This window comes from Cervus canadensis, chromosome 11 (assembly GCF_019320065.1).
Source record: "Cervus canadensis isolate Bull #8, Minnesota chromosome 11, ASM1932006v1, whole genome shotgun sequence".
Taxonomy (NCBI): domain Eukaryota; kingdom Metazoa; phylum Chordata; class Mammalia; order Artiodactyla; family Cervidae; genus Cervus; species Cervus canadensis.
In genome coordinates, this window is record NC_057396.1 from 13,917,319 (window position 1) to 13,929,844 (window position 12,526).

The 12,526-nt window shown below is 37.1% G+C and overlaps 1 protein-coding gene across 3 annotated transcripts in view; it reads left to right on the top strand.

Annotated features, from left to right (window-relative positions):
- CWF19L2 (CWF19 like cell cycle control factor 2) overlaps nucleotides 1–12,526 on the top strand; it is a 154,806-nt gene that overhangs the window by 99,368 nt on the left and 42,912 nt on the right. For all 3 annotated transcript variants that reach the window (XM_043481561.1, XM_043481564.1, XM_043481562.1), the window contains exon 13: nucleotides 5,109–5,321. In XM_043481561.1, coding sequence (XP_043337496.1) covers nucleotides 5,109–5,321 — 213 coding nt within the window. The remainder of the gene's footprint in view (nucleotides 1–5,108; nucleotides 5,322–12,526) is intronic.

Below are 12,526 nucleotides of genomic sequence, written 5' to 3' on the forward strand. Positions count from 1 at the left end.
TGAACACATTAAGTATGCCCATTAGTCATTCACATGATGGTGTGGAATGACTGTGCATGGAGCTCTGGGTATATCTTGGTTCTCCCATATAGATACAGATGCTGTTAACAGGGACTTAAGAAATTGTTTATGAGGAGGATCTGAAGATTGAGCTGAGCACTCTCTGAAAGAAGGAAAAAGATTCAGCAAATGGGATTCAGAAGGCACGACCAGTGAAGTAGAAGGAAAACTGCGTGGTATTTCGGAAGCCAGAGGAGACGAGAAGGATGTTGTGAATAACTGTGTCTCCTGTTTCTGAGAGACTGTAGGATTTTCACAGATGGAAAAATGAGTATTCATTTGGCATTGGGAATGCTTCTGATGACTTTTTTTTTTGACCATTCCATTAAGCTTGTGGGATCTTAGTTCCCCAAGCAGGGATTGAACCTGGGTCATGGCAGTGAAAGTCCTGCATCTTAACCACTGGACCACCAGCAAACTCCCTTTGTGACTTTGATAAGTGGTTTTCTTGGTCTCTGAAAGAGAAAAGCTTGATTATGATGTGTTCAAGAGTAAGTGTAAGAACAGGTGGTGAAGAGATAAGCTTAGAAAGGAGCTGCTTACTGTCCATCAGGAAAGGCACAGATGCAGTTAGGTTTGTAAATGTGGGAGTAGCAAATGAACTAGTTTTCCTCTTATTGCCTCTATTAGTTGAATGAAAGGACTCAGGTATCACTTGAGAGTGATGATGAAGAAGGAGTGTTAATTCCAACAAGTACTGCTCCCAATTAGATAATAATAATTCAAAGGAAAATAAATAATCTTCCACCAGGTTAGTGCAAGACCACATGTTTTGATGACCAGGCAAAAATTGTTACAGCTTGGCTGGGAAGTTCTGATTCATCCACCATATTCACCAGACATTGCACCTTCAGATGTCCATTTCCTTTGGTCTTTACAAAGTTCTCTTAATGGAAAAAATTCATTTCAATTCATTCAATTCCCTGGACGACTGCAAAAGATACCTGGAACATAAAGATAAAAAGTTTGGGAAGATGGAATGGTGAAGTTGCCAGGAAAGTGGCAGAAGATAGTGGAACAAACTGGTGAATACATTTTTCAATAAAGTTCTTGGTGAAAATGAAAATGGCAAGATTGAGGACAAAATTGGTCATAGAGCAATATGTGCAAAGCCTGAAGAGAACAGTACTTTGGGGGACTAAAATAGGGTGGCAAAGTATAGAGTTTGAGTAGGGATATGATCACATGTGACTGACTGTGTGGATCACAACAAACTGTGGAAAATTCCTAAAGAGATGGGAATATCAGACTACCTTACCTGCCTCCTGAGAAAACTGTGTGCAGGTTAAGAAGCAACAGAAGCAGACACGGAACAACAGACTGGTTCCAAATTGGGAAGAGTAGGTCAAGGCTGTATATTGTCACCCTGCTTATTTAACTTCTATGCAGAGTACATCATGCGAAATGCCCAGCTGGATGAAGCACAAGCTGGAAACAAGATTGCCCAGAGAAATACCAGTAACCTCAGATATGCAGATGACACCACCCTAATGGCACAAAGTGAAGAGGAACTAAAAAGTCTCTTCAGTCGCTCAGTCATGTCTATCTCTTTGCGACCCCATGAACTGCAGCATGCCAGGCTTCCCTGTCCATCACCAACTCCCAGAGCTTGTTCAAACACATGTCCTTCGAGTCAGTGATGCCTTCCAACCATCTCATCCTCTGTTGTCCCTTCTCCTCCCACCTTCAATGTTTCCCAGCATCAGGGTTTTTTCCAGTGAGTCAGTTCTTCACATCAGGTGCCAAATATTGGATCTTCAGCTTCAACATCAGTCCTTCCAATGAATGTTCAGGACTGATTTCATTTAGGATGGACTGGTTTGATCTCCTTGCGGTCCAAGGGACTCTTAAGAGTCTTCTCCAATACCACAGTTTAAAAGAATCAATTCTTTGGCACTCAGCTTTCTTTATGGTCCAACTCTCAGATCCATACATGACTACTGGAAAAACCATACCTTTGACTATGAAGACCTTTGTTGGCAAAGCCATATCTCTGCTTTTTAATATGCTGTCTAGGTTGGTCATAGCTTTTCTTCCAAGGAGCAAGTGTCTTTGAATTTCATTGCTGCAGTCACCATCTGCAGTGATTTTGGAGCCCAAGAAAATAGTCTGTTACTGTTTCCATTTTTTCCCCATCTATTTGCCTTGAAGTAATGGGACTGGATGTCATGATCTTTGTTTTTTGAATGTTGAGTTAAAGATCCTCTTGATAAAAGTGAAAGAGGAGAGTGAAAAAGTTGGCTTAAAACTCAACATTTGAAAAATGAAGATCATGGCATCCAGTCTCATCACTTCATGGCAAATAGACGGGGAGAAAATGAAAACAGTGACAGACTTTATTTCTTGGGCTCCAAACTCACTCTGGACAGTGACTGCAGCCTTGAAATTATAAGATGCCTCCTCCTTAGAAGAAAAACTATGACAAACCTAGATAGTGTATTAAAAAGCAGAGACATCACTGCCAACAAAAGTCCATATAGTCAAAACTATGGTTTTTCCATTGGTTATGTGAGAATTGGACCATAAAGAAGGCTGAGCACTGAAGAACTGATGCCTTCCAACTGAGGTGTTGGAGATGACTCTTGAGAATTCCTTGGACAGCAAGGATATAAAACCAGTCAATCCTAAAGGTAATGAACCCTGAATATTCATTGGAAGGACTGATGCCGAAGCTGAAGCTCCATTACTCTGGCCATTTGATGGGATGAGCTGACCCATTGGAAAAGACAGACGCTGGCAAAGATTGAGAGGGAAGGGGGCAACAGGGATGAGATGGTTGGATGGAACCATTGACTCAATGGACAAGAGCTTGAACAAACTCTGGGAGATTCAGAAGGATAGGGAAGTCCGGTGTGCTGCAGTCCATGGGGTTGCAAAGAGTTGGACACTGAGCAACTGAAAAACAACATGATCATGTGTGACTGAGGTGACTCATATTTATGAGTCCTTATTGTGTGCCAGGCATGTGCTAAAGGATTAAGAAAGATGACCTTGTTAGATGAATAATATTGTTACAACCATTGTAAAATAGGGAAATAGACCATAGAGAGACTGCAGAAAGATTAAATAACTGCCTAATATTATTATATTAGAATATCACCACAGTTATTCTGATTATAGAACCCAAGTTTTTAACCATTATACCTTTCAATATCTATGATTTAGTAGGCCAAAGAATGGCTTGAACTTGACCCTGTTCCCAATATAGAGCATTTTGAGGATTTTAAGCCAGGACATAAATAAGTTAATAAAATTTTTGTTTTAAAAACATCCTCCTTGCTACAGTTTATTTTGAGGAAGGTTTAGAGAAAGTGCCTTGAGATACAATTGAAAACTGTTTTATATTCTATGTGGAATGCATGCTAATTTTTAATTTTTTTTTATCATGGATGAGCTTCTGGGATTTATTTTTGTTAATGAAAATAAATTTTAATTTCTAATTTAAGTAAATTAGGAGTTTGGGGTTAACAGATATACACTCTTGTATATAAAACAGCAAGCAAAGACCTACTGATTAACACAGGAAACTACATTCAACTTTCTGCAGTAACCTATAATGGAAAAGAATTCAGAAAAGAGCACACACATATACACATACACGTGCACACATGTATGTAACTGAATCATTCTGCTGCACACCTGAAATCAGTATTTTTTTTTTCAATTTCTCCTTTATTTATTTATTTATTTTTTCAGTGGGTTTTGTCATACATTGATATGAATCAGCCATAGATTTACACGTATTCCCCATCCCGATCCCCCCTCCCACCTCCCTCTCCACCCGATTCCTCTGGGTCTTGCAAACCAACCACACTTTAATAAGATAAATACACTTTTAACAGAGTTTTTAAGCATTATCAAAACACCATTACCACATACCCCTAAATTAGCAGTACGTCAGTGTGTCTAGCCAAAGACCACCATGGACACATAGAATTAAGTTTAGTTTATTATATAGCTGCTGTTAAGTCGCTTCAGTCGTGTCCGACTCTGTGCGACCCCATAGACGGCAGCCCACCAGGCTCCCCCGTCCCTGGGAGTCTCCAGGCAGGAACACTGGAGTGAGTTGCCATTTCCTTCTCCAATGCATGAAAGTGAAAAGTGAAAGTGAAGTCGTTCAGCCCTGTCTGACTCTTAGTGAACCCATGGACTGTAGCCTACCAGGCTTCTCCTCCTCCATCCATGGGATTTTCCAGGCAAGAGTACTGGAGTGGGGTGCCATTGCCTTCTCCATTATTATATAGCAGCAAAACAGAATTCACACCATGTTGAACTGTGGGATATTCTCAATAAGAGAGTGTTAGAAAGGCTTATTAAAAGAATTTGATTATGTATGCATGAAACATACATAATTTTATAAAATTAAAATTATAAAAATAAATAAAAAAGAAAATTATTTTTTAAAGAGAAGGGAGAAAATAGTTCTCAACATTAGCAAATTGGTGGTATGTTTAATAGAAGGTATGCTAATTTTATAGGGAAAGTTGTTCTTAACCTCTCTGTGATTTAGTTTCCTCGTTTATAAATCAAAGTAATAATGATTCCCTCCTCAAAGGAGTGTGAAAGTAAAGGTGTCAGTCTCTGTTGTGTCCAACTTTTTGCGACTGCTAGGCTCCTCTGTCCATGGAATTCTCCAGGCAAAAATACTGGTGTCGGTTGCCATTCCCTTCTCCAGGCGATCTTCCAGGCCCAGGGATCGAACTCAGGTCTCCTGCATTGGAGGCAAATTCTTTTTTGTCTGAACCACCAGGGAAGCCCATAGGAGTATAAAAACAATCAAATTGCATAGAATTGCACATACTAAATACTCAGTACACTCTATTTGTGATGATAATGATAATAAATTGATCCCTGCAGTTCAAACTTAAATTTTAATCACTTTTTTCTTTTTTAAAATTTTCATGTAACCTTTTTATCACAGAACTTGTAACTTCAGTATGCCACAGTATTATCAGACACAACTGAGCGACTAACACTTTCATTTTATTTTTTTCATGACAATAAACTGAATAAGCCTTCTCTCTACTACTTTTATTTTGGTTTTTCAGTTTATGGGAAAAGCAGACGGAGACTATTACACTCTGGATGACATGTTTGTCTCCAAAGCAGCTGAGAGTGAACACTTTGGTGAAGAGGAAGAGAATCAGAGGAAAAAAGCTATTGCTGAGCACCGGAGTCTTATTGCACAAATGGAAAAATGTCTTTATTGTTTTGACAGCTCTCAATTTCCCAAGCACCTTATTGTTGCAATAGGTGTTAAGGTAAGAAATATAGTGTTTATTGTCCTAAGGAAATGAATTAATGGTATATGTAAATTTGCTTCTTTCTTCATACACTTCTAAGATTCTAAGTAATCCATCTTGTCTTACTCTATGTTTCAAATGTTTTCTAAGTTCCCATGATTCTTAGGATTTTCTATAGATTGAGTATAAATATTCAAATGATATGAAGCTCATGTTTCATGTAATTCCACTCTACAGAGAGGCAACATTGAGTTGTGCTTCAGGCCTTAGACTTTGGATCCAGACCACGTGGATTCAGATCCTTGCTCTGCCATATCCCATCTGTGTGATCTTATTTTCATGATTGGCACTTAAGTGTCAGTATTAAAATCACTTCAGAGCTACTTACTCTAAAGTAGCTTCTGCTTCTTCCCTTACATTCTCATGAAATCTTTTTATTTCTTTATAGGCTATCTCATAATTTGAAGAAGTTTGTTGTACAGTTAATGCTTGGTAACCCCCGGGGATTGGTTTCTTCAGTCCCGTATATCATAATCCACAGATGCTCAAGTCCCATAGTCAGCCCTCCATATCTATATTTTGTTTTACTTGTTGAGTGTCCCCCTTAGTAGTCTGTTAGTTCCGTTAGTGTAGGTAACTTTTACTTATTGTATATATGCATGTTTATAGTCACTTCTTCAATAAATATTCTTGGTATTCAGTCACTCAGTCATGTCCAACTCTTTGTGACCCCATGAACTGCAGCACACCAGGCTTCCCTGTCCTTCACTGTCTCCTGGAGCTTGCTCAAACTCATGTCCATTGAGTCGGTGATGCCATCCAACCGTCTCGTCCTCTGTTGTCCCCTTCTCCTCAGTAAATATTAAGTATCACTTACTTAGTAGCCACTCATAATAGTCACTTATTTCAGTATTTGGCAATTTAATTCTTACATTACGTAAATAATTATCATGTACCTGTTGTATGTCAGAACCTAATTAGTCACTGGGGGAAAGTAGAGAATCAAATATACTTGTGTAGATTGTATTCTAGTGAAATAGAGCAGAAAATAAATAATGTAATGGTTGCCCTGATTTAAGGAATGTTGTTATGAAACAGATATAGAGAGGAAATGTGGAAATGTGGGAGGCTATTTTTTGAGAAGCTGATCCAAAAGGCTTCTCTGAGGAGATATTTTATAGGTATGAAAGATGAGAAAAAGCAGGCAACATGAAGATCTGAATGAATAATGTTTCAGAAAGAGGTGTCAGTGAGTGAAGACACGAGGTAGGCATTTATGGAACTGAAGGGGGAAAAAAACAGTGTAGCTAGAGTGGAGTGAGTGAGAAAAAGTGGTGTGATTGGAAGTTGAATGAATGAATGCTAGTTTCAGAAACTAATAGTGTGGAAAATATACATATGCATATTGTTTGTTACACACACATATACACAGAACCTATGTAGCCAAAGAACTAGTATTGATTTTTTCATTCCAATTCTAGTCTTTAATACCTTTAGGTCATTGAGAACGTCAGTTTATCAGCTTAAATTTTGTTTTTTTTAAATTTTAACTTTTCATTACCCTTCTTTTCCATTTGTTTCTTTCCTCTAGACTTTATCAAAGAGTAAAAGTAAAAAATTCCATTCAAAATTTAATCAGTCAAAAAACTCTTAACCCACCTTGCCAGTTACTTGTATTAATTTTCCCATGTTCTTTTCTAGACTGTTACATAAACATTTACATTTTCATAATTAGGACATTTTGTATAAATATTTCATTTCTCTTTAGTCTGACCCCTACCTTTACAGAATGTAAGAATAAATTAAACATAAAGTAACAAAGTTTTCAAAAAGTCTTTATCAGAACTTTGGGTTTTTTTCAATGACTTCATTTTCCCTAAAGCACTGAAGACAGTCAGGGTCCACACAGGCACAAAGGTGTGAAGTGTACACTTCTGTTTGCCTCCTGATTTATAGGCTGTGTCCCAAAGGCATTTCTCAGTGAAAGGAACTGTTGGCCAGTAAAGAGACATTTTCTATTTTCAACTCATATATTGTTTCACGCATTTCATTTCCTATTCTCAGTTTTCCTTTTTTACTGTGAGGTAATCCACATTTTTCAGTTAGAAGGTATTAAATTTTAATTATAAAATTAATTTTCCAATTAAAGGTACTAAATGTTCTTTTTGCCTCTAACTTACTGAACATTAGCTGATCTGTTTCTTCCTCTTGAGCCAGTCATATCATTTTGATTTCATTTTAGCACTATTTGAATAGTGTTATTAACACTATTTGAATAGATCCTTTCTTGATCTGTGCTTTATTGTGCTATCTTAGCTCTAAAAAAATACTGTATCTTAATTAGCTTCAGATTTTCATCTATGAATATTTTAATATAGAAATGTTTGAAATATTGATTTGATGGAATTTTATCTGTTTCCTACAATATCTGACTGTTTATCCTATCTGTTGTAGCTAATAGATTATTTTATTAATCTGAATAAGCAATAAGATATTTACCTTTTTAGTCATTACCCGAGTTAATTATATCTGACTGCAAGTTTCTAAGGAATTACTTTATGTTAGTTAGTAATAATTAACAGTATTCTAAAGCAATTCAGTCATACTCACTCTTGTTGAATTTCTAATACTTAAAGTTAATGTCTTAAATACAAATTTCTTATGAAGCTATGTTAGTGCTCATTAGAGTCAGACAGTTATATTAGTTTCTGGTCATAAATTGTCCCTACCTTCTCCTTTTTTAAAAATAAAAAATTATCTATCCTCTTTTTGTCTTAACACTATACTTTACTTTAAACAGTGCTTTAATTTTTAATTAAGACAACATAAACAGATAGATTATTCCATGTTGCTGGGTTGGAAGAATCAATATTGTGGAAATGACTATACCGCCAAGTGCAATCTACAGATTCATTGTGATCCCTATCAAATTACCAAGGCCATGTGTTACAGACTTAGAACAAAAAATTTCATACTTGATATGGAAACACAAAAATAGCAAAACCAGCCTTGAGAGAGAAGAATGAAGCTAGAAGCATCAACCTTTCTGACTTCAAACTGTACTACAAAGCTACAGTCATTGAGACAGTATGGTTTGGCACAAAAATGGAAATCTAGACCAGTGGAACAAGATAGAGAGCTAGAGATAAAACCACCACCTATGGTACTTTCTTTTTGACAATGGAGGCAAGAATATACAGTGGGGCAAAGATAGCCTCTTGCGTAAGTGGTGCTGGGAAAACTGGACAGCCACACAGCTACGTGTAAAAGAATGAAATCAGAACACTTCCTAACACCATAGACAAAGAAAATCTAAATTAATTAAATACCTAAATGTAAGACCAGGAACTAAAAAACTCTTAGAGGAAAACATAGGCAGAACACTTGATGACATAAATCAAAGTAAGATTCCCTATGACCCAACTCCTAGAGTAATGGAAATAAAAATAAGCAAGTGGGACCTCATTAAGCTTAAAAGCTTTCAAACAGCAAAGGAAGCTACAAACACGGTGAAAAGCAAACCCTCAGAATGGGGGAAAATAATAGCAAATGAAACAACTGACAAAGGATTAATTTCTAAAATATACAAGCAGCTCATACAACTCAATACAAGAAAAGCAAACAATCCAATCAAGAAGTGGGGAAAAGACCTGAAAAGACATTTCTCCAAAGAAGACATACAGATGAAAAGAAAACAAAAGACGAAAAGAAGACATACAAACACATGAAAAGATCCTCAGCATCACTCATTATTAGAGAAATGCAAATCAAAACTGCAATGAGATATCACTTCACACCATTCAGAATAGCCATCATCAAAAAGTCTGCAAACAATAAATGCTGGAGAGAGTGTGGAGAAAAGGGAATGCTCTTGCATTGCTGTAATGTAAATTGATACAGCCACTGTGGAAGATGGTATGGAGATTCCTTAAAAAACTAGGAATAAGACCACCATGTGACCCAGCAATCCCACTCCTAGGCATACACCCTGAAGGTGAAAGTCGCTTAGTCATGTCTGACTCTTTGCGACCCCATGGACTATACAGTCCATGGAATTCTCCAGGCCAGAATACTGGAGTGGATAGCCTTTCCCTTCTCCAGGAGATCTTCCCAACCCAGCGATCGAACCCAGGTCTCTCGCATTGCAGGCAGATTCTTTACTAGCTTAGCCACAAGGGAAACCCAAGGAAACCAAAATTGAAAAAGACACATATACCCCAGTGTTCATTGCAGCGCTATTTAAAATGGTTAGAACATGGAAGCAACATAGATGTCCATCAACAGATGAATGGATGAAGAAGCTGTGGTACATATACATATATACAATAGAATACTACTCAGCCATAAAAGAAACACATTCAAGTCAGTTCTAATGAGGTGGATGAACCTAGAGCCTATTATACAGAGTGAAGTAAGTTAGAAAGAGAAATATAAGTCTTACATACTAATGCATATGTATGGAATCAAGAAGGATGGTGCCAATTAGTTTTATTTTCAGGGCAGCGATGGAGAAACAGACAGAGAACAGAATTCTGGACACAGCGGGAGGGGAGGAAGGAGGGTGAGATGTGTGGGAGAGTAACATGGAAACTTACGTTACCATATGTAAAACAGGTTGCCAATGGGAATTTGCTGCTTGACTCAGGGAACTCGAAGCAGGAGCTCTGTATCAGCTTACAGGGGGTGGGATGGGGAGGGAGATGGGAGGGAAGTCCAAGAGGCAAGGACATATGTATGCCTATGGCTGATTCGTGTTGATATTTGGCAGAATACAACAAAATTCTGTAAGGTGATTATCCTTCAATTAAAAATAAAATCAGATAAAAATACTTTGACTTTTAGAGCAGTTTTACATTTACAGAAAAATTATGAAACAAATAGAGTTTTATTACCTTGAGCCTGGTTTCCTGTTATTTCCATCTTAACATTAGTAAAATTGTTACATCTAATGAATCAGTACTATTTTTTGGTTTGTTTTATTTAATATAGCTGATGAATAATATTATGTTAGTTTCAGGTGTACTATAATGATCTGACATTTGCATTCATTATGAAATGATCATCATGAAAAGTCTAGTAACCATCAGTTCCCATACAAAGTTATTACAGTATTATTAGCCATATCCCTAATGTGTATTATACCCCCATGCCTTATTGATTTTATAACTGGGGTTTTATACCTCTTAGTCCCCTTCACCTATTTTGTACCCCATCCCCAAACACTCCCCTCTGCCAACACCCACTTATTCTCTGTATCTGTGAGTTTGACTTTGTTTTGTTATGTTTGTTCATTTGTTTTTTTGATTTCACATATATGTGAGATGGTATTTATCTTTCTGCATCTAACTTGTTTCATTTAGCCTAATTCACTCTAGATCATTCCATAGTGTTACAAATGCCAGGATTTCATTTTCATTATGGCTGAGTTATATTTCATTGTATATATGTTTCACACATACATATACCATATCTTCTTTATTCATATTGAAGGATGCTTGAATTTCTTATATATCTTGGGTATTGTGAGTAATGCTGTAATGAACATTGATGTCCGTATATCTCTTTGAATTAGTGTTTTGTTTTTGGGGGGTGAATAACCACAAGTGGAATTGCTGGATCATATGGCAGTTCTATTTTTAATTTTTTGAAGAAGTTCCACACTGTTCCGCAGTGCCTGCACCAATTTACATTACCACCAATAGTGTAGCAGGGTTCTCTTTTTGTCCACATCCTCACTAACATTTGTTATTTATTCATTTATTTATTTTTGATGATAGCCATTCTGACAGGTATGAGATGGTGGTATCCCACTGTGGTTTTGATTTGCAATTCCCTTATTAGTGATATTGAGCATTTTTTCATGTGTCTGTTGGCCATCTGTATATCTTCTTTGTAAAATTCTGTTTGGTCCTGTGCCCGTTTTTAATTTTTTTTTTTTTTTGGCTTTCATTTTATATATTTATTTAATTGGAGGATAATTGCTTTACAGAGTTTTGTGGTTTTCTGTCATAACATCAAGCATCATCATAGGTGCACTCATGTCCACTGCTCCTAAACCTCCCTCCCACCTCCCTCCCCATCCTGCCTTCTAGATTGTCACAGAGTCCCTGATTGAGGTCCCTGAGTGATACAGCAGACTCCCGTTGGCTATCTGTTTTGCATGTGGTATTGTAAGTTTCCGTGTCATCGTCTCCATACAGCTCACCCTCTCCCTTCTCCCTTCCCCTGTGTCCACAGGTCTGTTCCCTATGTCTGTTTTCGCATTGCTGCCCTGAGCATTAATTCCATTTTTAAAGTACCATCTTTTAAGATTCCATATATATGTGTTAGTGTACTATATTTATATTTCTGACTTACTTCACTGTATAATAGACTCTAGGTTCAGCCACCTCACTAGAACTGACTCAAATGTGTTCCTTTTTGTGGCTGAGTAGTATTTCATTGTATATATGTACTGCAGTTTCTTTATCCATTAATCTGTCAATGAACATCTATGTTGCTTCCATGTTCTAGCTATTGTAAATACTGCTGAAATGAGCATTGGGGTATATGCGTCTTTTTCGGTTTTGGTTTCCTCAGGGTATATGCCTAGGAGTGGGATTGCTGGGTCATATGGTGGTTTTTATCTCCAGCTTTTAAGGAGTCTCCATACCATCTTCCATAGTGGCTGTATCAGTTTACATTCCCACCAGCAATGCAAGAGCGTTCCCTTTTCTCCACACCCTGTCTCCAGCATGTGTTGTTTGCAGACTTTTTTTGATGATGCTATTCTGAATGGTGTGAAGTGATATCTCATTGCAGTTTTGATTTGCATTTCTCTAATAATGAGTGATGTTGAGCATCTTCTCATGTCTTAGCCATCTGTGTGTCTTCTCTGGAAAAATGTCCCTTTAGGTCTTTTCCCACTTTTTGATTGGATTGTTTGTTTTTCTGATGTTGAGTTGTATGAGCTTCTTATATATTTTGGAAATTAATCCTTTGTCAGTTGTTTCATCTGCTATTATTTTCTCCCATTCTGAGGGTTGTCTTTTCACCTTGTTTGTAGTTTCCTTTGCTGTGTGAAAACTTAAGTTTAATTAGGTCCCACTTGTTTATTTTTGTTTTTATTTCCATTACTCTAGGAGGTGGGTCATAGAAGATCTTGCTTTGATTTATGTCATTGAGTGTTGTGCCTATGTTTTCCTGAAAGAGTTTTATAGTTCCTCTGCCCATTTTTAAATCAA